General features: G+C 34.7%; 2 protein-coding genes across 4 annotated transcripts; both read right to left on the bottom strand.

The window, feature by feature from the left end:
• Positions 1–1,580: 1,580 nt before the first annotated feature.
• On the bottom strand, positions 1,581–25,401 carry gnal2 (guanine nucleotide binding protein (G protein), alpha activating activity polypeptide, olfactory type 2). 2 transcript variants are annotated; one of them, XM_016458776.1, is made up of 12 exons: positions 24,761–25,401; positions 19,489–19,561; positions 17,957–18,011; positions 17,749–17,868; positions 15,024–15,121; positions 5,327–5,381; positions 5,160–5,233; positions 4,971–5,029; positions 4,408–4,528; positions 4,170–4,300; positions 3,772–3,839; positions 1,581–3,031 (listed from the first exon to the last, which is right to left on the bottom strand). In XM_016458776.1, exons 1-12 carry the CDS (start codon positions 25,191–25,193, stop codon positions 2,885–2,887), a joined length of 1,434 nt encoding a protein of 477 aa, XP_016314262.1. In that variant the 5' UTR covers positions 25,194–25,401; the 3' UTR covers positions 1,581–2,884. The 2 variants fall into 2 exon arrangements, with proteins under 2 accessions (XP_016314262.1, XP_016314263.1); XM_016458777.1 differs by lacking the exon at positions 24,761–25,401 and adding an exon at positions 19,750–20,393.
• On the bottom strand, positions 3,132–27,707 carry tmem14cb (transmembrane protein 14Cb). Of its 2 annotated transcripts, XR_001631764.1 has the most exons (6): positions 27,546–27,707; positions 27,149–27,250; positions 26,993–27,080; positions 26,666–26,776; positions 7,300–7,306; positions 3,132–3,142 (listed from the first exon to the last, which is right to left on the bottom strand). XR_001631764.1 is itself a non-coding variant. In XM_016458795.1 (4 exons), the coding sequence occupies exons 1-4, from the start codon at positions 27,619–27,621 to the stop codon at positions 26,713–26,715; spliced, it is 330 nt and encodes a 109-aa protein (XP_016314281.1). In that variant the 5' UTR covers positions 27,622–27,707; the 3' UTR covers positions 26,167–26,712. The 2 variants fall into 2 exon arrangements, 1 of the variants encoding a protein (XP_016314281.1); XM_016458795.1 differs by lacking the exons at positions 3,132–3,142; positions 7,300–7,306 and having other exon boundaries at positions 26,167–26,776.
• Between the last annotated feature and the right edge of the window lie 85 nt (positions 27,708–27,792).

Raw genomic sequence — 27,792 nt, 5'->3', positions numbered from 1 at the left:
AGTCTGAAGACCTTAAATATCAGGTTCAGGTGTGTTTAATTAGGGTTGGAGCTAAACTCTGCAGGACAAGTGTCCCTTCAGGAGCAAATTTGGACACCGTTGGTCTAATCCATTGGTCTAAAGCAGAGGTTCTCAACCTTTAGCTCCAACCTTGATCAAACTCCCTTCTGTAACTTTCTAGAAAGACCTTGATTTGCTTGTTCAGGTGTGTTGGATTTGAGTAGGACCTACACTCTGTAGTAAATTGGACCTTCGGAGAATCCCTGTTCTAAGAAACACTTAAAGAAATAAGAGGGTGTTTGTGTATGTCAAGAAATCCAAATTTGGACTCCAAAAATAAGATTTTATCTGAATGTAATTTATGTGCTGTATGGAATTAATGTACCTGAGCAATACATACATATATATATTTGAGTGTTTTTCAACATCTAAAAAGCCAAATCAACTTTTTCTGTCAAGTTGATTGCATGAGTTGTTTTTTTGGTGTAATACACTGTGGCTTGTTGAATCTGAGGTCTATGTTAATGTATCAGAAATCTTGAATATGTCATCCTGCACTGAAGACTATTCAATGTGGTCAGCATTTTAGTGTTGCAATGTGAATGTATGGGGTTTTGTAGACTGACAAAGGAATAGCTGTGGGAGATCTTAAGACTTAAGAACCATAACACAAAATCTATTTAATGACTTTAGAAGATTTATTTTAAAAAGTATTTCTTGTGCAACATGACTTTAAGCACATAGTATTTACAGATTTAAAAAGATTTGCGATTTACTGGAGTAAAGAGTAATACAAATATATATATATATATATATATATATATATATATATATTAAATGTGTTTGAACTTTAAATACAAACACAAATTTGCATGTGTAACATAATTTGTATTGTTTTGTGGATCACATGGTTTGAAAAGTTTTGGTAAAAGCAAAATAAATTAGGACTGCCAAGGGTGTTCAGCAGATAAAAGAAAAAAAAAACTTGAATAAATATAAAAATGTACGTCTTGAAGTTCTGCTTTACAAAATAAGAGTATATTTGGGTGTGTGTATTATAAATCAGACTTCTGTCCAATTATAAACTGATATCACATAACATTGATATTAAAGAAATGATAGTAAAAAAAAAAAAAACTTTCAGTTTGTATGGAGTATGGTGAAAATCGTCGGACACGCACAGTTGCTTTTAATATTGCACTCTCATTTATTCATTTCACTCTAGACATGCTTACCTATGTGTGTAAGTACACATCTTCACTGTATACATACTAAAGTATGTATACGCCAACACACATAATTAAACATGTAGAATTGTACATATATATTTATATAGACCTATAAATTTACATGTACGCACATTTATAAAAGAGTGCACACAATGCACTCTTGCACACACACTCTCACAAAACACATACAAATGTCATGCGTCTGTGGCTCAATGTTTGTCTCCTGTACGTGAACACACACGCACTCACAGACACAAACGTGGATATATATCTCAAACATACTTCATATCCAAAAAGGTCTTTGAAAACAACACCAGGTTGTGATTTTGGACACTTCCAACTTTTTTTTTTTCTTTCAATTTTTCTGTTTTTAAAGCTGAGAATTGAAATGAAACGGAAAACAAAACGCAAAACGAGAAAGAAAGGCATGGCGCTGTTTCGTCCGATCATAACCGCAGGTAAGGGGGTCAATTTGCATAATGTATACAGGTTAAGATTTTTCTTTCCTATATTTATTTTTTTTTTAATAAAGAACTTTTTCTCTTTTTATATAAACAAAGCAGAAAAACAAACAAATAACTGAAAAAAAGAAACTAAACTCTACAGAGTAGGTCCCCATCCACAGTCCCTTCTGCCGACAGGGGTGACATCAAGCTGTACAGCGCAGTCAAAAACATATGTATCAGCTTCATTTACAGGTACAGCCATAATCAAGGCACAAAGATCTACAAGTAGATTTTTTACTCTCTTTCAATAAAGTTGTACAAAATAATATAACATTTTATAGTCTGTACATGAAAGGGGAAAAAAAAAAATCACCTTTGCACAGTCTGTACAAGTTAAGAAACTAAAATTAGAAATGGGGCGTTTCTTTTCGAGGATGTTTCGCCGTCATGTTCCCAAAACCAAACCGAGGCCTTAGCAATGTTCCCATAGCCCCTCCTCTTCCTCATTTCAGAGGCTCCACCTCTTCACAGAGCCCCTCCTCCTTGTTTCAAAGGCTCCGCCTCTTTCACATAAAAAGGGGCGTGGTCATCCCCGCCATTCTCTGACCTGTCCGCAGCCTTAAGTGGGACATGAATTCATGATTTGATGCTACATTGTGTGTCCATCTTCGTAAAGAAAACCGTCAGTCAAAACCTGATGGAAAAGTGCATTACTTCACTTCGCTTGCCCAGTGTTCGACAACCCCCGGCCCGCCTCCCCGTCCCCGCCTCAGTCCGCGGGCGATCTTCAGTGTTCGGAAACAGAAAGAGCAGCAGAGAGCCCTGTAGGCCAGAAGATCAAGGTTCGGGGTGCGAGACTAGGACTCCTGGAGGTCACAAGGTGATGCGATCTTCATAATCTGCCAGGCGCCAGCACGTATACATATATATATATATATACACACGACGATATCATTTTTTATTTGAATAAAAAATAAGGAGGTAGCCAGAGGCTTCATGGAATGGCAAAAATAAAGGCGATTCGAATAAAAACGTGGGGGGAAAAATCCAGCGAGCCTCTCCGCTCCGAATCATGAGTTAAAATAAAACACCTAAAAACCGAAGGGTGGTGTGCCAAACGTCAGTAGTATATTCGTCTGCGGTTTTGGCCTCGTGAGTTATGAGGGCAGGGGGAGTTTGGAGACACGTTTGTAAAGAGCTGAAGTGAGATCACAAGAGTTCGTACTGCCGCAGGTGCATTCTCTGGATGATGTCTCGGCAGTCGTTGAAGACCCGGCGGATGTTTTCCGTGTCCACTGCACATGTGAAATGGGGGTAACAGTAGTGACGGCCATCTCCGCTTTCTGTACTGATCCGCTGCGAAAAGACAGGGTGAAAATTAGGGATTTCAAATGATTACAACCAGTTTTTCATGATTAATCACCTATTTTTTGTAGTTAAAATTTAAGAAACTAAATATATATATATCTTAAATGGATTCTTCTGGAAATGTGCTATGAACTTAACACTTCAGACAGAAGTGGAAAAAAATGCTTTTTTAAAAGGCTAAACAAGATTTAAATTAGTGTCTTGAAGAAAACAACCAGCCAATATTCCGACGAATCTCCAGCGAAATTATATTTAGTGAGACTTTAAAGTCTGAATTGAGTGTAAGGAGTTAAAAAGGTACATGAAATAATGGCAAGACAACAATCTTTCTTTTGCACTGTCTTTGCTGATTTTACTTAAAACTAAATATATACTGTAACTAGTGTAATCATTGTGATTAATAAATCTTAAATATTTCAATAATTGAACAATTTAACCCTGTGTTCTCATACATATAATATATACACTAAAAAATGATTGCTGAAAATGAAAGTACATGGCAAATATTTATTCTTTAGAGAGCCACAGGATGGCGCCAATTATTGGTTTACTTATTTAAATAGAAAGAGTAAATATTGGTCAAAAATGTTGGCAAAATCAAACATTGGTCAATATCTAGTCGTCTACAAACTGCCCATCATAATAGAAAGGGAAAATCACAACAGTCTAAAATCTGACTGCAATAGTTGCAGTGTTTCATCGGTGTATTACAAAATGAAAATACTAACCAAAAACTCGTCACGAATGAAATACTTGGCTCTCGTCACTCTGGGGTCTTCACCGGGTTCAGGAGTTACTGAAAGATAGAAAAAAAGACTCGACAGATGAACATACAAAGAAGCTGACACTGACCTGCACATGAATCCAGTTCACAATACCAAATGATTTTGAATTTGACAGATCTGAATCTCCAGTTCAACTCACACAAATATAGTGCACAAGTCATATGGACTACTTTTATGATTGATACATTTATTGAGCTTGTGCACCTTTTCATGACAGTATTTTCATATTTCCTTTAACCAAAAAATGGATCATGTCCATTATTTGCCAACTAACAACTAAAACTTTAGTACTACAGTATTTGAGAACTACTGGGTTTTGATCAGTGGGTGAAAAGTCTAACCTTTATCAGGTAAGGTGTAAGAAGTATATTCAGGGAAATAATCTTCAATTTTGGATTTCCCAGCTAATCCTTTCTCTGCCAGCATGTCTTGTTTGTTTAGGAACAATATGACAGAAATGGTCCGTAACCATCTGTGAAAAGAAGAAATAAAGAGACACACAGAGACGGGGGTCAGTAAAGCCTGCACTTACACTTATAAGCAAGTTATACATTACGAATAAGAAAACAAAGGCATCACCTGTTGTTCCAGATACTGCGAAAAAGAGCAAGTGCTTCCCGTAGCCTGTTCGTGTTGTTGTCTTCCCTTAAGACCATGTTATAGCTGCTGCTCGCTACCACAAAGATGATCGCTGTGACGTCTGCAAATCAGCACCACATGTGTGATCAGCAGGTGTTTTATTATTTTCTGATGTTTAAATGTATAAAGAGATAGTTCATCCAAAAAAATGAAAAATCTGTTATTTTTTTCACCCTAAAATCGTTCTAAGCCTGTCATTGTTTCTTTCTTACTCACAAAAAAAAGGTATTTTGAACAACGGTTGACGGTAGCTAGAGTACAGAAAGAATATTATGGAAGTCAATGGCTACCGTCAACTCTCTGGTTACCAACATTCTTCAAAATACCTTCTTTTGTGCTCAACATAAGAAAGAAACTCACACAGGTTTGGAACAACATGAGGGTGAATAAATCATGACAGAATATATATAACATGACAGTATATAAAATGAAATTGTTGAAGACCAAACTTATTTAACATGCATGCGTCTCACAAGCGTTCATTCACACACACTCAAGTTTACCATTAAAACACTGAATCCACTTTTTCCTTTCGTCTCTCTGACCTCCCACGTCAAACATACTGAAAGAGAAGAACACAGACACGAGGTTGTAGGATGAGAAATGTGTCCCTCTAGTGGACATATGAAGACATGATGTGCGGTAATATCCACTGCACAAGCTTTTAATACGTTTCTCAGAAGTGGACTCACTGAAAGTTGACTTTGTCCACCTGAAATCGCGTCTCAAAAATCCCTGATGTTAACACTCTGCAGCGAAGCAAGTCCTGAAAGAAGGAAGATTGAGAAAAAGTGTGTTCATTTCTGGAAACTAGCCGTCTCGCATGCAGTTTCTCATCTAGAAAAAGCTGAAAAAGTACCTGGTCTGTTGGAGTATAGTCGCTTTGTCTTACTGCATCAATCCGGTCAAGAAAGCTGGAAAGACACAAATGAAGAAAAGCATGAAGAAAAAGCTAATCATTTTACACATTTAGGGGTTTATTTTATTCATGACCAAACTACAGTATTTATGTTTTGGACAATATATAATTGTACTATATATGTCATTACAATACTGTTCAATAGTTCGGTAAATTGTCTCTTACATTTACCAAGGCTACATTTAGGATTCCTTGATGAATATAAAATTCATGGAATAAACATTATTTGCAACAATGTATAAGTATTTATTGTCACCTTTGATCAATTTAATGCATCCTTACTGAATCAAAGTATTTCTTTCAAAAGACAAAAAAACACGACATACAAACACCAAGGAACTTTCAGCTAAAATTCACCTTCAAAAACACTGTTCATTGTGTCTCAAGTGTGACTTTGGTACTTTCATCATTAAAATGGCAGAAACTATCAACGAAGAACCGACAAGGTCTAGATATACCTGTTGCTGTATCAAATATATTCACAGGACCTGATCTCCTCATTGGACCTGAACTGAGAGAACTGAACCCCTGAAAGCATTGCCTACAGCAAGTACACAGCTGAAGTATGTTAGATAACAAGCCCATATCTTTCTCTTACTTCCCTGCAGAAAGGCAGAATATTAGCCCAACACTCTGTGACCATCATGTGATTAGTGCCATCAGCACTAACGCAGACAAATATAGACTCATCCCACAAGCTTGTGACAACAAGACAATCTGCAACGACATTGCCAAAAAAAAAAAAAAACTCCACTCTTGCTTTTCATCTTTGTGTGATATTGAAGCATTTTGTTTAGATGTGAAAATGCAGATAAAGTATAATGTACTAATTATCAGGTCATTACTTTTAACATATTATAGTCTAGTCATAATATATATGAAAGAATACTTTTATTCAACAAAGACGTGTTACAAAAATGTTACAAAAGATTTCCATTTCAAATACATGCTGTTCTTTTGAACTTTCGGTTCATCAAAGAATCTTGAAAATAAAAATGACTCATGGCTTCCACAAAAATATGAAGCAGCACAACTGTTTTCATCACTGATAATGAAATGTTTCTCGAGCAGCAAATCAGTATATCAGAATGATTTCTGAAGGATAATGTGACACTGGAGACTGGAGTGATGGTGCTGAAAATTCAGCTTTGATCACAGGAATAAATTACATTTTAAAATGAGTTAAAATAGATCATATTTGAAAACATTTTTTTTTTTATATTTTAATAATAATAATAATTTAATGAAATAATGTATTCATTTAATAACAATCTTTTCAAAAATTAAAAACAAAAAACAATTTAATAAAAACAATAATTATATTATAACATAATAATTATTATCAATATTATTTGAAAATATTTTTACTATTTTGAATTGCAATAATATTTCACAATATTACTGTTTTTCATTTATTTCGGATTTGAAAAAAAATAAAGGTTTTGGTGAGCATGAGAGAGAGACTTTCAAAAATATTTAAAATAATACTCTGGGTTTAATACATGCCACAGACCACAGAAAAAAAAAAACAATACAAAATTATATTCAGTGGAATTAAATATATTAAATATTTACCATTAAGTATTTAATGCCAATTAGTGATCATCTAATAAAAGTCTCTCATATTTACATGATTATATAATCTTTAATATTACAAATTAAATCTAGGGTGACACTGACTGCTTTCATCATCATTTAAAAAAAAATTGGTGACATTTCTTTACGTTTTGTTTTGTGGTTTCATTAGAACAGACAGCGATATATGGAAAACAACAGGGTGGAACAAGAACACTGTCTGCGAACTCACTGTTGCTTTTAAAAACTGATAACAGCCTCCAAAACTGCTCAGTAAAACATTACAAACCACAAATTCCAGCACTAGATCGCCACTCATAATAAACACACTGAATGACCTGTCAGCTGCAGACGCTTCTTCAGTATCAACGTGCAACGTGTAAATAAAACCCATGCATCCCTATATACTGTATGTACACTCCACCAAACATGCCCATGTATTTCCAACGTTCACCTCAAGAGGGCAGATGTCTGTTTGGCTGTAGTAAACCTCATTAAGTCCTCCTCCTGAGAATCAACCGAAACTATTTTTATTTTACTGTGAGCACTCTAAAAAGACAGTGACTATGCATCTCATGACTACAAAAAGAGCTCTTCAGCAGCATCAGGCGAGCTGAGGAGGTGTTTGTGTGACTATCTGTCATCAAGGATACATACAGTATTGACAAGATGTGCACGGCGAGTCCCCACCTCCGTCTTGTGCTGTTTTGCACGTACAGAACGTTGTATACAGGATCAGTGTTGACACAAAGGTCGAAGAAGAACAATCCAAACAAATTCCACAGGTGGATTTAGGCAGAACTAAATATACTGTAAAACACAGACTAGCTCTCGATCAAAACTAAAAATGGCACGTGACTAAACAAACTAATTTTTGGATAAGATTGCATAAAGAACTAAGCAAGATACTTTGATCTTTGTCATCTTTTGACATTTTATTTGTTTAAAAGTATAAAACAAATATATAATTACACATACAAACAAAAACAAATTATTATATATTTATTTTATAATTTGATATATTAAATATCAAATTCATAATACTGTAAAAACATATACAATAAAAGTATATTGATTCATTTTTAATCAATTTTTAAAAGGAACTTTTATCAAATGAATTTCAATTAAAGTGTGTGTATATATTCATGTGAATGTACATTTTTCAAAGATAAAATTATCAGTTTTATTATAGTAGTTTTGAACTTGTGTTTATTTTTGTATTTGTTTAGCCATTATAGTATATTATAACAAAATTTAATATAGTTAGAATACAGTTATTTTATATAATAATTTTATATAACAGGAATTGCTTTTGGTCACTCTAGAAATACTATATATATATATATATATATATATATATATATTTGCCAGACTTAAATATATAAAAACATTCACACACAAATGCATACATACATATAAGCCTGGCTTAACCAATTAGATATCAGAGATAAAGTAATCCATTTTACAATAGTTCTTTTGAAGTTGTGTGTGTTTATTTACATTTTTTTTTATTTAATCTCTCTTGGTTGCTCTTATGCTGAAAATAACATCTCTCACACTGTTAATCCGATTTATCAGAGTTTTTCAGTGGTTTTTCAGAGTCTGGAGAATGTTCAGTAGATAAGATAAGATAAGATAAGATAAGATAAGATAAGATAAGATAAGATAAGATAAGATAAGATAAGATAAGATAAGATAAGATAAGATAAGATAAGATAAGATAAGATAAGATAAGATAAATGTTCAGTACCACAGATAAGATAAGATAAGATAAGATAAGATAAGATAAGATAAGATAAGATAATCAAGTCCAGCTTTAAACGTTGTTTAGGAACACAAAGTGGATTCTAGACCAGAAAACAGGGAAATTGTACCTGGAGCTATTCCAAAACCAGTAAATCCAGTTCACATTAAACAATATGGGAATGTTTGAACACGTTTCACGTGTCCTATTGAGTGCAACGGCTCTACAGCTGCGGGTATGGGTGCTAGGTTTCTTACACCACTGAATTAGATTGAGAAAGCTATTTGGAACTTGCATTGTTATATACAGAACCTCTTCTAATCCACAAAACTTTTAAAGTTGCAAATGTCTAAGACTTCTCAAATTTCTAGTCTGCATTCTTGTAATTCTTGAAAATAATATTATAAATGTTTATTTTTAATTTAATGTAACTCATTCTGCATACACTCACACACTCTGCATTTTCGAGTCTGAGCTGTGAGAATGCGTGCATCTGGGTCTACAGACACAAAATGAAACTAAAAAAGGCAAATTTGACAGTACTGGTCGGGTCAGATCACAGGGTCTCGTTTAGGCCCAGGATCAAGTTTCGGTTTAATGCCCAAGCATGCACACATAATATTAGAGTATTGCATTTTCACTTGTTGCAACGATTTAATTGCACATTCATGGAAAGCCTGAACTATTAATGAACTATTATAAATTCCTGTAGGTGCTAGCGATGCATGATCATGAAAATGCATGAACTAAAAAATTGTAAAGCGTTGCATCTATCAAGTGCATAAATGTAAATACATAAAAAAATTATTTAAGAATGCAAATGATCATAATTTGCATTCTTAAATTATTTTACATTCTTTGTAACATTAAAGAATGTAGTCTTAAGAATTTAATTAATTGAAAATTGTAAACAAATCAGTAATTAGTCCGATCTTGGCAAAGAAGAAAAATAAATAAATAAAAAATCCATATATATATATATATATACATATATTAAAGAATTTAAAGAATTTAGTCTTAAGAATTTAATTAATTAGTCCGATCTTGGCATTGTTTTCCAGAAGAAGAAGAAAATTTATATATATATAAAAAAAATATGCAATGGTGAAAAAAATTGGCAAAATACATGGGGGGAAAAAACACGGAAAACAGTGTTCGGGCTTCGGCCCAATGTTTTATTTTGTTCGGTTTCGGCTAAGAATTTTCATTTCGGTGCATCCCAACCTTATTATAGACCTTAAACTCAAAGTAACCTACACTGAGAAAAATTAGGTGTAGAAATACTTTTTAATCATAAATTGCTAGTAAATATCACAAATAATTGCAAAGAATCAACAAACAACACCTTATTAAATGTGAAATTGTAAGTAGAAAGACTAATTTTCTTAAAATCATATTTTCTTGTAAAGCATACTGGTTAACACTTTACAATAAGGTTCATTAGTTAACATTAGTTAACTACAATAGTTAACATGAATTAAGAATGAACAATACTTCATTAGCATTTAATAATCTTAGTTCGTATTAATTTCAGCATTTACTAATGCATTATTAAAATAGCAAGTTGTGTTTGTTAACAGTGGTTAATGCTCTGTGAACTAACATGAACAAACAACGAGCAACAGTATTTCATTAACTAACATTCAAAAAAGATTAATAATAGAGTAATAAATGTATTGTTCATTGTTCATTCATGTTAGTTAATACATTAACTAATGCTAACAAGTGACACCTTATTGTAAAGTACTTAAATCATCTTTGTTTTATTTACAGTGTACATATGTTGAGGTAACATACTTGCCACAAGATATCTGTATGCCTGTTGTAAATCATTAAAAAGCTGTAATTAATATAATAGCATGATGGTTTAATAATCACTATTGGTTTTCATAGCTTTGCGCAGTTGTGCCATTCGATTTTTAGCGAAATGCTGGCAAAATCTCCAAACAGAAACCCCAAATGCTTAAAATGGAATTCATAATCTGTTGCTATTTTTATCAACTGCACGTGTGCATGTTTGTTTGTGTATCTATGTAAGAAAAGGCAGAAAAAAGAAGGGCGAGAGGAAGAGAGAGAGAGCGCCGCTGTACATCAGTGAATGTTTATTCCCTCTAAGCACTTATGAGGGTCTGATATGTATAACCACACACACACACACACACACACGGGCTCTTTCTGCGCCTCACCTTCTCTTTCTGACCTTCCTTTGTTTACGCGCATTGCCGGGATACTCCCTTTGATTCGGCGGCGCGCACACACACGTGACGCCCTCCACCAGTGAGTGCTCTGCAGTGCTGCGCTATAAATAGCTCCTGCTTGCCCCGGCTGCGCTGTTCCTTTACATAAGCGCTGGCGGAGGGAGGAGGGGGACAGACAGCCCAACCACAATCTCTTTAAAATATATACTGTATGTGTGTGTATTTATATATACATAATAAATATACACAGAACACACACATATTACGCATATATACATATATATATACACATACACACACACACAATTTTATACATTTCTAAGACGATATTTAGTCTCAGTAATGTCAGGTCTGTTTAAAAAAAAAGTAAATATCAGGTATGTTTACATAAAATAAAACAAACAAAAAAACAGTTTTCCATCTTTTTTATGTTATGTTTTGATGCCTGATTTCACTTTAAAAATGAAAATCTTAAATGCATAAATAAATGTAAATATAAAAGAAAAAATTATTTAAGAATGCAACTGTTTGCAATTATAATGTATGAAATGTATACTTTCTGTAACATTAAACAATGTAGCTTTTAGTTTAATTTGAATTCATTGGAAAATGATAAACAAATCGGTAATGAGTAAAATGTCATTATTATACAGCAAAAGCATTTTTTATGAATTCATAATTGTCAAAGTTACAAATACTCACATATTTAGATATAACATTGTGTTTTTTGTTAAAAGAAACTGCAAATGATTTGGAAAAATTTGTAGAGCTTTAGTCTGAACACTGCATGGCATGTTACAAGCTTTAAAAATGGTCTAGTAAAAAAATAGATATTGTTTATAAATTTTATTATTACTACATAAATAGACATCCCTAAATATCATTATTTTGTTCGTTTAGTGAAATAGTGTGGAGTCTAGTAAAAAAATAGATATTGTTTATAAATTTTATTATTACTATATAAATAGACATCCCTAAATATCATTATTTTGTTCGTTTAGTGAAATAGTGTGGAAAACATGCCTTTATTATTTTTAACTACATTTTATTGTTGTTTTTTTCCTAAGGCTGTACTTTTAGTCATTTTAGAGTAAATTTAAATGTATAGAATAAATAGTAAATGTGTATAACATTGTCAAAAGTCTAAATAATACTGAGATATAATTACTGGATTACTGGTGTTTGCTAAAGCCGGCATAACTATTATTATTGCTCATGCTTAGGGTTAGTGTTCTGAACAAACCTTTAACCCCAAGTATTAAACTTTAGCACATAACTTGTCCTGCAACATTAGTGCTGTACGAATGACCTCCAATTGTGTGGTTTGTTGAGGAGAGGTGTGCTATTACTTTTCCAGGAATTTAATTAACACTTAGGAAGACAAAATACAGGTGCAAAAATCTTACACTGACTTACACTGAAGGACATACACAAGAAATACCTAGAAATCATAGACTGGAGGGTGAATTCTCTCAATCCAGTTCAGCAAGCAACCAATCAGAACACTCGGGCAAATAGCAACTGCACAGAAACACACTTTAAACTACTCAAAACACCTCAAACAACTGCAAAGCTCTGCAAAAATCTATCGATTTTTCTGATTTAAAAAAATAAATAAATAAATATTCCACATTTGCTGTGCTTTTATGTGGCTGCACAATTTGACCAAAATGTTGTGATTATATATCAATATAATAAATTTAAATATTCATTTAAATGTAAATAATCGTTTTTATTTTTATTAATATTTTCATTCATATTTTTTATTTTAAATAACATTACTAAATAAAAATATCATAATGACAAAATAAAGACAAAATAAAAAATGTTACTATTGTAATCTTTCATTGTAAAATAAACATCTAAAATTTAAGAAACTTAATAATTGTATTTTACATGACAACTTACTAAATTAACATTACAAAAAATTACAGATTTTTTCATCAAAAAATAACCTAACCCTAACTTTAAATCATTTTAAAAGTTTTAAAATTCCTTGTTTTATTGTTGTGATTATTTTTTTATGATTATTTTATTTCCTTTTATGTAAAGCACTTTGAATTACCATTGTGTATGAAATGTGCTATATAAATAAACTTGCCTTGCCTTTCCTCACCCTAACAATATTTACATCTTAATTTCTTAATTTTCAGCAGTTAAACCAAAACTTTTATTTTGACGGTAAAGAGCAGAAAGCCCTTAAAGCTTCTCTTTTGTTGAACGCTTATGATTACTAGTACGGGAAGATAATTGGCGCATGTTTGTGTTCCCAATGCACATTAAAGTGACCTAAACTCAGAGCAGATGCAAAAATGGAGTTTGTATGGAGCAGTATTTCCTGCGAATCATCTCTGAGATACTTCAGTAAATCATAACCTTTAACCCTTTTGAGTCATATTGCAATTTCGGTTTTATTCCGGTTAACTGTGCAGCCCTACCTAAAAATCACATGAGGGCGAGTTGAAACACCACTAACATTTTCTTCTATAACTTCCAAAAAAAAAACAACAACAACAAACTGGATGCAATTAGATTTATCTGATTTCTAAGACCATCCACCCCTGGATCGACCTGGATCACAGCAAACACATCTGAGCAGACACTGATTTGAAGTTGTATAACAGAGGAATTCTCAGTATTGCCACAAAGAACAAGCCTGTATTGAGAGCATCTGGGTGTCTGTATGATCCTCCGAGCATCTCCGGGCCTTTTCTGACTGAGACAACAGTCGCCATTATGTGTCAGGCACTGCACTAGCTGGTGATGCTATCTGTGTCCTACCAAGCGGCTGACCAACTCCCATGACCTGACCATCCTCCTCATGCTTTCATACCTGACACACAGCCACTGTTACACAGGAGAAACACCAGCACTGGCCTAAAAGTGCCACCAGTGGACGTAAAAACAATCTACAATCTCTTTCTTATATATATATATATATATATATATCATGTTTGAAGTGGGCTGCCTGAATGTCTTAAGGAAGCCCTGAATAAACAGGTTGGTTTCGCGTTCATCTGAGCCTGATCAGGCACGTTCCTTCTAGGGATGTGCAAAACTACATATTTTCAAAACAGACTAGTTGCTCGGTTGCCTGAACTGGTTTCAGGTTTACCTGACCCCGATTTACAGACACAACTTTTCCGAGAAGGTTTTACAGTGCACACCGTCAAACATCTGAAGCACAGTGGCTTCAAACAAAGGTTTTTTAAAACTAGTCTGCCTTAATAATGAACTAGTCAGTTGTTGGATAATTAATCCAAATCGATGTCACAATAAACACCTACATTACCGCTCGAAAGTCTGATATTAGTACATTTTTATTAAAGGAATTAATACTTTTATTCAGCAAGGATGCATTAAATGTATCAAAACGGACAATAAATACTTTCATAATGTTACAAAAGATTTAGATTGTAATTAAATGATGTTCTTTTGAACCTTCTTTTAATTAAAGAATCTTGAAAACAATGCATCACATTTTCCATAAAAATATTAGGCAGCACAACTGTTTTCAGCATAATAAGCAGCAAAACAGCATATTAGAATGATTTCTGAAGGATCATGTGACACTGAAGACTGGAGTAGTGATGCTGAAAATTTAGCTTTTCATCACAGGAATTTTAAAATATATTAAAATAGAATTTTATAATATATAATTTTGTATTGTAATAATATTTCACAGTATTGCTGTTTTTAATGTATTTTTGATCAAATAATTGCAGCCTTGATGAGCTTCTGTAAAAAAATATTATATATATATATATATATAGGCCATGCAGGTCCCGCTATGTTTACTGAACATATTCCCTTCAGATTCACATTATAACAACCGCACGATTAAGCTATTCTGTTCAAAACATCAGTAAACTCGAATGACTGACCACAACAGCTTTCAAAATGGCTACCACCATACAAATAAACAGAACCACTAAACAGTCCAAACAAACATCCAAGCTATTATCATAACTATCAACAGAGGAAGACATTAAGCTTTCGTCTACTTCTTGAATAAAATACCTTTTTGGTAGCAGCAACTTAAGCAATAAGCAAAGCAAAACCAAAAGTCGCCATCATAATATAGACACCAAGTTAACTGTACGATTAATCTTATACTTACTAATGTGCACAGTCGATTAGTTGATATTCGTTGGAGCGTTCATAGCACGCCTTAACGCCTTCATCATCCCAGAGCTTCTTCGCATGATCAAAAAACTCCTGTGGAAACAACAAACATCTTTAAAACAACAATTTCTTACAAATGTAGAGCATATGCATGCCAAAATGACTGAATGTCAATAGCATTAGCAATCATTTTGCCTCTTCATTTCATTTAAGACATATTTCTTGAACTGATACCACTAAATACTTGCAGCTACATTCATAAAATGTGTTTAGGTTAAAAGCCTTTTGGCTGTTCTGGAAATAGACTGACTGATCACACCGGCCCGCCACTGCTCCGAGCACATCTCATCATGCAAGCATTCAAAAGCTAGTTTCTTTTCCTACTTGTTTGCAACTTTACATAATGTACTGAAATATGAATTCTTTTTTAGCTTTAATAGCTGTTACAGACATGTACTTTTTAGAACTAATGACCATATGTTATTAGGAAAAATTTTATATTTCTTGAACCGCTGTAAAATACAGTTTTAAAAAAAGGTACAAAGCTGTCACTGGGACGGTACCCTAAGGTACAAGAGCTAAAATGTACATCCTTTCCTCTAAGTGGAACATATCCAAGATTGCATCACTTGTTCACCACTGGATCCTCAGCAGTGAATGGGTGCCGTCAGAATGAGCTAATAAATAATCCAGTAATCCACACGACTCTTTTAAACCATAACTTCTGGCCAAAATTCTGATATATTTTTGTTTAGAACTGTTGTAAACGGTGCTTGATCTGTGCACATTTCTCTTATGATTCATTTGAGACAACTTTTTTCCCTGAAGAAAGCAATATTATGGATAGAGGCCTCATATTTTAGCTGGAAGGAATGATTTGAAGTTAAACGCATCTTGATGTATTTGTTTATTACAAACATGCAGCTTTTCATTCTCGAGATGTTAAATGCTGGACTGGAGTGGTGTGGATTACTTGTGGATTATTGTGATGTTTTTATCAGCTGTTTGGACTCTCATTCTGACGGCACCCATTCACTGCAGAGGATCCATTGGTGAGCAAGTGATGCAATGCTAAATGATGAATAAACAAACTCATCTACATCTTGAATGGCCTGAGGGTGAATACATTTTCAGCAAATTTTCATTTTTGGGTGAATTATTCCTTTAAGATAACACACAAAATACATGTTAGCAGTCAATATTGCATCGATCACCTGTTGAACCCAAGACTAAACTACAAATTACTCACTAAATAAGAACTGAATTTTCTGGACTTTCCGGTATTTTCAATCCAACCGTACAAACATTCGAAAATTGATGAATTCATGTACCATTAATTCATTAAAGAGAAATCCAGGAGCTGAGATCTGTGGTCTAAAACGGTCTAATTATAAATCTCCATTGTCTGAAAACACAAAGCCAACATTTGTGCAACCAAAAAGTCAAGACATCTGCCATATCACCGTACAACTTTTCTGAAAAGGCATTAAATGTGCTAGAATACCACAACAAAATAAGAATAAAAAAAAAATAACTGACCCCATCGCACACTGCTTAATGCTAAAAACAAAACTCAAGCACAGCAGAAAACATGCTAATCTAAAAGACAGAATCAGTACGACAGAGTGAGAACATCTACAGTATATAATTAGTGTCAGTTTCAGTTTGATTCAGCCAGATCAGATGGAATTCTACAAATTTCACTGAAAATTCCCCAGGTCAACCCAATTCCAAAGTCATTACTTGATACCTTGAAACAAGCAAGGCTGAGAAAACAACACTGCCAATTTTTCCATGACTTCGGTGTCTTCTAATGACTGACACAAATATCAGGTTCAGTAAACCTATGCCAACCTGCGGCTAAAACACACAGCTACTTTAAGGAACACAAAACTCGCTGACAAGTGCAAAAAGACTATATTTGTGTATCTGTCCTGAATTGCACTCAGTCGACTGACAACTAAAGTAATTGATGCAAATGCATTTAATGTGAAAACCTTCTCTGTCCCGTGGATTAGTCAAGGTCTCCTGGATTAGTCAATCTAGAAATTAAATTCTACATATGAACCCAAAATATCCCTCACAAACATAACCTAATGAGCTAGCAAACCACAGATGCAACAACAATGCATGACAAAGTACAAACAGAACGTAAGCTATCACAGCAACATGCTAACTGTATTATTGCATAGTTTCAAGAAAAAAAAAACATTTTAAAATAGAATATTTTAACTACTGCCTAAAATAAATATATAAATACAAAATATATAAATATACACTAAACACTAAATGAAAACACATCTACATGATAATGGAGTATGTCTATAAATAAATTTTTTAAAGTTTTAGGTGTTTGCTAGAAATGCTAGAACTTTATCCCAACTGCTGACAAAATTAAGACCTCATTTTTCATCTTTACTGTTAAAAATTATAATATTTACCATCCATTTAAATGACAAACTCAAACAGCAACAAAGCAGCCAGTATCTGCATTCCCACAAAGTAACTTTTGTCAGTAACATAATCAAACTTCCAGCTAGTAGCAGGGGTTTCACCTCAAGTACGTGATTTAAAAAAAGATCATGCAAACTGGTATTTTCATAAATCAAAATGCTCGTACAAAACCTCTCGGTAAGCGGTTCAAAAACCTCAGAACATTTACACAAATTCAAATGCCATTCAAAACATCCTGGGTAAATTATAAAAATGAGGCTCCTTACCTGTGTGTAATCAAAGTCAGAGAGCGGTGCTATGCTTTTGATATAGTCGATCCTAAACTGGTCCTCTGGATTAGCGAGTGGGACGGGTGGTATTAAAGTGCTCATTGCAGACACTATGGTCTAGAAATAAAAACCAAAGAGTTATGAGCTGTGAGACCGAGATACGATCTAGAAAACAACTTTTAGAAACTAAATCAGGCACACTCACCACGATGGCGTCCTTCACATTTTTGCGAATGTCTTGAATCTTCTGTTTCTTTTCCCTGTATGGGAAAACATTTAAATTTGGTCAAAAGACAGAAAAATGTAAAAATAAAATTGAAGACTGAATTTCAAATCTCCAACTACTGGTTCATTCTAGGAATAGTTAAAGGCACAATATGTAAGTTTTCGCCGCTAGAGGGCGCGTATACAAAACAAACAAAGCTACACAAAATCGCGTTCAAAATCGGCAATGAATCGCCTGCGAGATGCGCATGAAAATCGCATTCGATTTTTTGCACAGCCCTACATCGTAGCATGAAGCAGGGTGAGGCGGAAAGCCGTCGAAGCGAAACGAGGCCGTTAAAGCAATTGCTAAAGAGAGACGAGCGTGACACACGGCTCCAAACAGCGGAGCTTCCGCCCCTTCCAGTCGTGCGTATGTGGGGTAAAGCAGAGCTGTTTTATCATACTAGATACATTTGAAAGTTCTGTTATAATGCTACTCTGTGCGGTCGTCACCTGTCTAATAAAACGCATAACATATTAAAGCGTCTTTGGTGTTCTCATGTTTTCTACAAAACAAAACCGGAAATCGAGGGTGTACGACGACATTGGCAGGCGACGCAATGACCAGGGACGAGCCACTATTTAAAATTGCTATTTCTCTGGATTTAAACATTCTTCGACACATTTGGGATAATGTAAGTACGCAAAATATATAACACGGTTCTTGTGGTTTTTTGGATATTTTAATAAAAAAATCTCACGTATTGTGCCTTTAAATTACAATTTTGTCATTATTAAAATCACGCTCATGTCATTCCAAAGTTTTTTCTGTGGAACACAAAATGAGATATTTCAGAGAATCTTCATTCAGCTCTTTTCCATACAGTGACAGCTCAAAATTAGCTAAAAAAAAATAATAAACACCATAAAAACTATATATTATACATTCCAAGCCTCACCAAAGCCAAATGCCTGTGTATCTCAACCATACTTGACATGAAATTGAGAATGAAATTTGAGAGCTAAAGTGAACGGAAAGGCCTTAAGTAACCAACGATTTGAATTTCAGTCTCTTCCTGGTGCAAACCTATCATATGACTTCAGAAGACATATGAACTACTTTTATGTTTCTTTTTGCTTATAAGTAGTTTGGAGCTGGACACAGAATTGCTAACGAAGTTGTGTCATTTAGACATGCTATTACAATTATTACCATCAGGATGCAAAAACTGTTTTAAAGAAACACGCATGAAACTTTTAACACCCAGAGGCTTGATGAACATTTGGTCTACGATTCTAGGATTCCAGTCACTTCTCACTCGTGTGTTACTTACATACAGATTCTGTACGAGCATATAACAGTGATGTTGCAGTGAGGCACTAGCTGATAGCATGTAGTGCTACATCACTATCTGCTTCAGCATGTATGAGGGTTTCCTTCGCCATGCCGAGGCTGAACACAGGGCCCAGCACTCACATAACGCCCTTCCATGCACATATATGACATCAGTACAGTAAACAGGTACTCACTCCGCATTAAACCCGTTGACGTGAAGAATTCTCATCTGCTTCACGATAGTGCTTTTCCCCGATTCCCCAGCACCTAGGAAAGCAAACACAGCCGTGTGAATACATGCAAAGTCTCTCAGGTACTTCAGATATCACGGCGTGTGTTCTTCATATGTACAATCCGACATGCCAGATCGAGCTGTCAAACACGGTGCGTTTCAAAAAAACACAGCCTCGTATGGGTCTCGTATGTCGGATATAACGCCTCAAGTCTCCTCTTACCCAACAACAACAGTCGATGTGTGGCTTTATAAGCCTGTCTCTCTTTTTGCAACTGTTTCTCTATTTTCTTGTTGGCCTCTCGCTGTGCTTTCTCGTCGATGCGCTGGTCTTCGGTTTTACTGCTCCCCAAACACCCCATCTTACTCCCTGGAAGCCAATCTGCGAGCTGCCCTTATGAACGATCAATCCAATTCCGATCCCAAAGAGAGAAAATGATCCACAATAGAGAGAGAGAGAGAGAAAAAAGGTCGCCGGGAAGGGTTTTGTTTCTCCTCCCTGTTACAACGTCTCAAGCAGCCCGGGCGTCATTCAGGCGACGGGATTGATGAAACTGATCACATATCGATCGGTAAGGTGGGATATGAACCTGCATCTGGATCCGGGTGTCTCTGTGAGCCCCTGCCAGGCGCTCTTCCCTTCTCTTCTGTTCTGTCGCCCTCTCTGTATTTTGCTATGTGATATTCTCTGCCTGTATCTCTGCTGTAGTCTGTAACTCAGCACTGCCTCTGTCGTCACACTAATGGCGGTTAAGAACCAGGAAAACTGTTACAAAGTATCGCTGACTGTAACGAACGAGATCGTAAATCGAACGTTTCGACGTAACAACGTGAGTAAAGAATGATACAGTGTAAAGTGTAGCGAATGTGTCATTGTAGCAGCTGTATGGCAGGGTCTCAAAGTCTGTCCGGTTTTATACTGGAAAAAAACCCATCTTAAACCGGTCTAAACTGGTTTTGCAGGTCTTAAACGGTTTAGGGTCTCTCAGCCTGACAAACTGAAAGTTCTCCCTCTAAGGCCAACCTGACTACTGACTAAACTGGGAGCTATGTTCTGTTATTATACCGATTATTTTAGCACACAGGAAATTTAATTATGATGTCTGGCTAAAACGACAACTTTCTCACTTTTACTAGCTACAATTATTATTTTTGAGTTATTATACAACACCTTTTAATCCAGTGGTCACCACCGACTAGATGAGTTTCACCACATAAATGAATAATATAAAAGAAAGCAACAGTGGCTTCAACAAGAAAGCCTGGTTGACCTAGAAACAGTCAATATTCATAACCTTTTTTTGGTCTGACCTTATCAGACTTTAATATTTCATCAAATCATCATATATGTCAACAAGCGACTTCTTTAAAAATTGCAGTTCTCCTATTTTATACTTAAGAACACAAATGACTTTCACTTCTCATAAAACGTCTATTAAAAGCTTTTAAATTCATGTGAACTGACTTTTGTTAAACCATTAAGCAACTGTGGGAAACCATGAAATATGCACCATGCTTGCAAATACAGTACATTTAAACATGTATTAAAATTATGAAGAAAAAAAATGTAAAAGCATCTTTGCAAGCACATCAACTCTTGCACTGAGATATAAATATATAAGAATAATTATATCAAAATATATAAGAAAATGTTTCCTAGTGGCTCAAATGGGTATTAACAGTATAGAAAACAGAAGCATTAGTGGTTTAGGGATTTTATATTAGATACAATTTTAGAAATTTAATATATAACAATATATAAAAAAATACTTTAGGCCCAACTACTTTAGGTCAGGAAAACAACTAAATCAGACCAACAATATTTCAACATTGCTGCAGCATCATGTGAAGTATTGTTCATACAGAAACCATTCTGTAGAAGTTTTATTTGTTTTTTTAATATCTCATAATTTGTGTGTGATAGTTGTGCTCAGGTTTGAAGGTCTGAATTAGTGTCTTCAAGCAAGAAAACAAAACAGTTCATACCAGACAGCCTTATTAGTTTATCTAAGCCCTATTAACATTTAAAAACCGTTATATGGATATATGTTAAACCAATGTCATTCGAACTTCTCTCATAACCAACAAGTATTCAAAAACTACTGCAATTTCTGCAGAATATCCATAGGTACCAATTTGTTTCACTGCGTTAGACTGGATGGAAGAGATTTTGGCAAAATCGTTGATGCTTGTATTTACTCGAGGATGAAATCTACATGTATGTTTCTGGCCTAAAGCTCAAATCTTTCAAAACAACAGAGCATATTGCATAATGCTACCATTACAATTAGCTAGCCATATGCAGTTAGGGCCACGCTAGAGCCAAAGTACACGTTCAGTAAATGATCAAACCTATTTACAGGGTGACAAAGTTCAGTTTACAGACCACATACACTTCACATTGCAATGCTACAGAAAGGAACAATACCAACTTGTGTGGAAGCATGACAACCTCTTGGTTTTGCCCCTAAAGGATTCCCTACATGGTACAACCATAATCAAACTATTCAACACTTATGGAAGGAGCTAAACATGCCTTTTGGCTATTAACGCGTGATGCATCCATTACAACAGACAAAGCATGTGCTATATTTTAATATAGGTCACTTAAAATAGGCTATGAGCTTTCATTAAATATAAGCTACTAGACATGTTATTTAATAATAGCCAAAATACCTGTTACCGCTATTAAAAGGAAATGATGTTCGCTTTAGTGCTGTGTTATCTACTACTTGATATGCCACATATTTAAGTAGTTACAGTACAACTTGTACAAAGACATTCCCAAGGATGTATCATTCTTCTGAACTAAAAATAACTGTACCATAAAGCTTCAAGATAACTCAGCGAGATCCTCCATTAAAGTTAATTTATAAGCCACATCATGGATGACTTCTCTCTTTATAATTCTATAATCAATTTCTAAAAACTGACAACATCTGCAGCCAAGGTTGTTTAATCAGCCTTTATGTAATTTCAATTTCATACACTCTAAAAAATGCTGGGTTGTTTCAACCCAACTTTGGGTCAAATATGGACTAACCCAACCGTTGGGTTAAATTTTACATTAAATTTTTAACCCAACGGTTGGGTTAGTCCATATTTGACCCAAAGTTGGGTTGAAACAACCCAGCATTTTTTAGAGTGTAACACTACTGTAAAACCAGGCCTCCTTAGATTAATACAAGAAAATAAATATATGAAATTAAAATAGAAAAATATGAATGCATAAAGATCTGAGATGCCATTCTGTGTTTGTCTTTGGCCAACTATGCCAGAGTTCAACTGAGCCATGTGCCAGTAAACCGTGCAAATTTGCTCTCTCTTTATTAATAGCTCCAAAATCATTGCTGGATTCTGAGTTTGGTCAGAGTAGAGGAACAGTTCACCCAAAAATGAAAACTGTTGCTTCTGCCTAAAATATGCGTCCGTAATATTTTCGGCAGAAGCAACAGTTTAAAATTAAAAAGTCTTGATGCATTTGTTTCTTATAAACACACCGCTTTTCGCTTCACAATATGTTAACTGATGGACTGGAGTTGTGTGCATTACTTCTCGATTATTGTGATGTTTTTATCATCTGTTTGGACTCTTATTCTGACGGCACCCATTCACTGCAGAGGATACAGTTGGTGAGCAAGTGACGTAAATTTCTCCAAATCTGCTCCCATGAAGAAGCAATCTCATCTACATCTAGGATGGCCTAAGATTAAGTTATTTTTCAGCAAATGTTCATTTTTTGTGTAAACCATTCCTTTAAGGCCACTGTCTTTCTTTATATCAAGTGCCTTTTGATATAGCAGCATGAAAGATTATGGAACAACTGTAAATTCCCAGTGTGGATTAAGAAGTCAGCCAGTTCATCATGTTATCAGTAGCAATGGACAATAAATGAATGAAATCAATTGACAGTCATTCTAATACCTTTAGTCCTAATGACTCATGCCTTTGGAAACACGCATCCACACAAATGGTTTCAGTATACAATCAGCACAGACATCACTTAGCAACATACCAAACTTTACAGTCCAGTACTAAAGACATATCTGGAAAACTGATCTTTAGATAAAGGAAAATGCTCTTGCAGCATTTAAAACAGCTGTATAGAATCAAATTAGGTACTCGTATTTAATATGAGACTATTCAGTACGTTTCTGTATAGTGTGTTGTTTAAAATCAAACATGCATGTGTGTAGTTCAGCAGGTTGTCTAGCTGGTTTCCAGCATTAAACTAAAAGACTATCAGGATATTTGTGTGAGTTATCAGCGTCGCAGAGGTCAAAGTAATAGATTCTTTTACTATGGCTTAGTATCTTATCAAAGCATCATGTCCTGGCTGAAAAACTATGAGCTCAGTTTTATTTTCTGATATCTTGCTCACTTACATCATCACCAGATCCATTAATTGTCTATGGAAGGAGAATAATATACTTTTGAAAATTATATTTTTTCTTTTATTTAAAGGCCCAAGATGGCAAATAATACATATAAATAGATAACATAAAATAATGTATGGTTACATTTTTTTTTTTGAAGCCTGAACATATATAGACGTATTATTATAGAAGTATTTTAATGCCTCGAAATACATAAATGCATTATATTTTTATATTTTGTAATAAATAATTGTAAACTCGGTTATTATACATTATCATATTCACCTATTATACTTTTAATGCATTGCGATGCATTAAAACAAATGGCAAATCTACCTCCAAAAAAATAATAAAATAACAACATAATAATAAACTATTAATAATGTACACTATGTTTTTAATTGACTGATATTTTTACACATTCAGTTTTTCTCCTCAAATCTCATTGTTTTGAAACATTTCACATTTTCGTAATTGATTTAGTCAAAAATAAAATTATTATTTTATTCACTTTTATGAAAATATCCATAGTTCATAATGTTTTTATTGTTGTAGTCTAAGAATTATTTAGTTATGTGTCAAAAGCAGAAATAAAACCAGCATATTAGTACACATAAAAATGCAATCATTAAAATAATCGGTATCGGTCATTAAAATGATCATTAATTAATCTCTACAAGTGTATTATGATGAGTCGTTACGAATGTACTGAGAATATATTCATCTGTCAAGTATGCTAGCATACATTTTAGCACGGCTATATGACGTCAATGCCCACTAATTTTCAATAACACGACAATAATAATTAGAAGAAGAAGAAGAGAACCAACATACAGTAGGCACGGCAGCATCACCCACCTAAGAGCAGCAGCCGATGCGTCTGCTTATATTCCCGTTTGAGTTCCTTCAAGGCCCTGTCAATGTTCTTACTGACTTTCTTGGCCTCCTTCTCGGCCTCCTTCTCCTCCACCACCAGTTTGTCCCAGTTCTTTTGTTTCTGGGCGCTGCTGGGAGTCTGGAGCAGCTGCAGCCTCCTCTTTCCTCCTCCTCCGTTCTGGATGAGCGCTCTGTCCGCGTCGCCACGGCGGAGCTCCCCGGCGTCCAAAGGGGAGGTGGATGATGTCTTCCCGCTGTTCCCCCCCGAGTCCTCGTCGCGCTGCCTGGAGCCCCGGACGCACGACGGCATCATCATCATGCCGGGATCCGGAGGCTGGTGATCTGACTCCGAGTTGGAAATGGATCCACTGAGGTCCCCAAACAAGCGGGGACGCAGACTGTAACACAGCCCCATGATGTGGCCAGGCGCTCACTGCTGATATTTGATCATAAATACACAACAAACGCTCTATTCCCAGTGATTTAGCGCATCATCACATGAGCTGATAAGCACACGGTGCATTTCCCAGCAATGCGTAATCCCAAAATGATGCTCTTGTATTTACAAAATGTCATTTTGTGTTTTCTTACAGTCCAACCTACGCGCAATAGTCGGTGGATCACCTGACATCTGCCTGTGCTCAGGTCCACCTTACCGTAAAGAAACCAAAAGCCCAACCACACAAAACCAGTGGACACATATGGGGTCATCTAGGTGCCTTTTTGCTCATTTATTGGGTGATTTGTGCTTCTAAAGCCCCGTTGAGGGTTCTGGATGGATCGTAGTCTAGACTATTTGAGCATTGAGATTGCTTTATACTCCTGGGACCCTACAGACTCACTAATGAGACGTTTAATGAGCACACCTGATGTAGCCTATCCCGAGTGTGGAACAGCATAATAACAAAAGCAAACCACTGATTGTAATAAGTGAAGTTTGATCGTATTATAAAATACTGAAAAAAGCATCAAAAACCGCCTTCACATTACTGTAAAAATGATTTTTCAGTTTTACAAGAAAAAAAGATTTCAGTCTTTACTGCAAAAATTACACGTTTGATTCAATGTTACTTGCCGTTTCTTTGTTGTTATTATTAGTGAAATGTACTCATTTGTCGGTGAAAATCGTTCCTTAATCATTTTCAGTGTTTGAAATATTTTCATCATTTTAAAGAAAAAAATAAATAAGAAAGCGCAACACAGTATTTTACATTTAACTGGGGGAAAAAAAAAACAAGAAACTCAGAAAACGGCAAGTAAATTTCACAGATAATGACAAAGAAACGGCAAGCAATACATTAAATGTGATTTTAAAAAAAGACAGTATTTTCTTGTAAAACGTACTTTAATAATCTGTTTTATTTATGTCTTTTTTTATATATATTGTGACAGCTTTGACGGTGGTTACACTCTTGTCATTTGTTCGGTGAAAATATGTTTTAATAAAAACTGGCCAAATATGATACATCTTTATATGCTTTAAAAAAAAACAGCCATTTGTGCGGTCTAAAAATACTGGTTTTATTAAAAGATTTTGGGGCCCTCTATAGGTCGAATTAAATACATCTCAGTCTGTGACTCACAATATGCTGTATTAATAATGTCTTTGGTTATAAAACTTTTATATAAGAAAGTTATAGATCTGTACCTGTTATTACTAAATAATTTAAGAGGAGTTATGAATTACCCAAGATGGAGGAGAATGTGAACATGATCTGTAATGAGTAAATGCACATAAATGAACACATCTGAAACTCAAAAAAGGCAATACATTATAATTTATATGCTTTCATTTGTTCATCTTCAGTTATGAAGGCACTTCCATATGACCCCAAATTGAATTTTACTGTCATTTTCATACATCTCGTATAACATTTCTAATGAAACTATTTCAGTATCTCCTCAGGATCTGCAAGTACAGTTTCTGAATGCTGTCATCTTTTCTTCTTTTGTGAATTCTGTAGCACTTTCACACCAATCCTCAGGAACATCAACAAACTGCAAGAGAGAGAAAGAACAAAACATAATTCAACAACAAAAATAATGCATCTGTCCATGTTAATGTCATAGTTAACATAAATATTGATTTTTTTGCCTGTATGTGAACATTATGGACATCTGGGAAGTCTTATGGAACAACAACAAAAATTGGAATAAATAAAAATTCATATATAATATATAAATAACCAACTGCAGAAAATAAAATATTCCTGCCTCGCCCCTGCCATGAGTCCAGCTGGCATAATCTTCCAAGAACTCAAAAATCTCACTCCCATTAGAGCGGTCAGTGATCCAGATGTGCCTACAAATATAAAAACAAATCCCATTAATGTCATATATGAGCTTTATTAATAAAAAAAAAATAATTACCCAGTGAAACCCAGATATCCTTGTCATACTTTGACATCTGATAAGCACCAACAAATGCTGCAATGCCAAACATCAGCCCAGCAACCAGAGAGATAACGCTACCTGCAGCCGGAAGCGGGAACATGACACATCTGACCATATTAGGAAGTTCCGGTAAAGTTGAGCTAAAGGTGCGTTAACAAAAAGTATCAGCATACGCTGTAACTAAGTGCATTACAGTTTCGAAGTGAGTTTGTCGGCTGTTGACAAAAACTAAAAACATTTCAGTTTTATGCTCGGCTACATCTACACGATATTTCATTCTGAAATATTTTAAACGTGTTTTACATATACTAGCTACTCCAAAACTAAACCAGAATACTAAACACAGTAGTTTGTCGCATGAATGAGATCTTACCTGCTTTAGCGTAACCAACAAAACCTCCTATCGTTATTAGAGCCGCATAACCATAACCAAACCAGTCCACAGCCATGTCTGCACGTTTAACTAAACGTTCATAAAAGCAAAAATACCTGTTGGTTGCTAAAAAAAAAAAGCCAAATTATCTCCACTTTTTAACTTCCTGAAACACTCCACTAGCAATTTTCAAAATAAAAGTCCACCTGTGCAGGAATACTTTTTTTTTCTTGATTTAGTCAAATAA

This window comes from Sinocyclocheilus anshuiensis, unplaced genomic scaffold, assembly GCF_001515605.1.
Source record: "Sinocyclocheilus anshuiensis isolate Anshui unplaced genomic scaffold, SAMN03320099.WGS_v1.1 scaffold415, whole genome shotgun sequence".
NCBI classification, from domain to species: Eukaryota; Metazoa; Chordata; class Actinopteri; order Cypriniformes; family Cyprinidae; genus Sinocyclocheilus; species Sinocyclocheilus anshuiensis.
The sequence above is the reverse complement of the archived record's forward strand: the minus strand, read 5'-3'. Positions and strand labels throughout refer to the sequence as shown.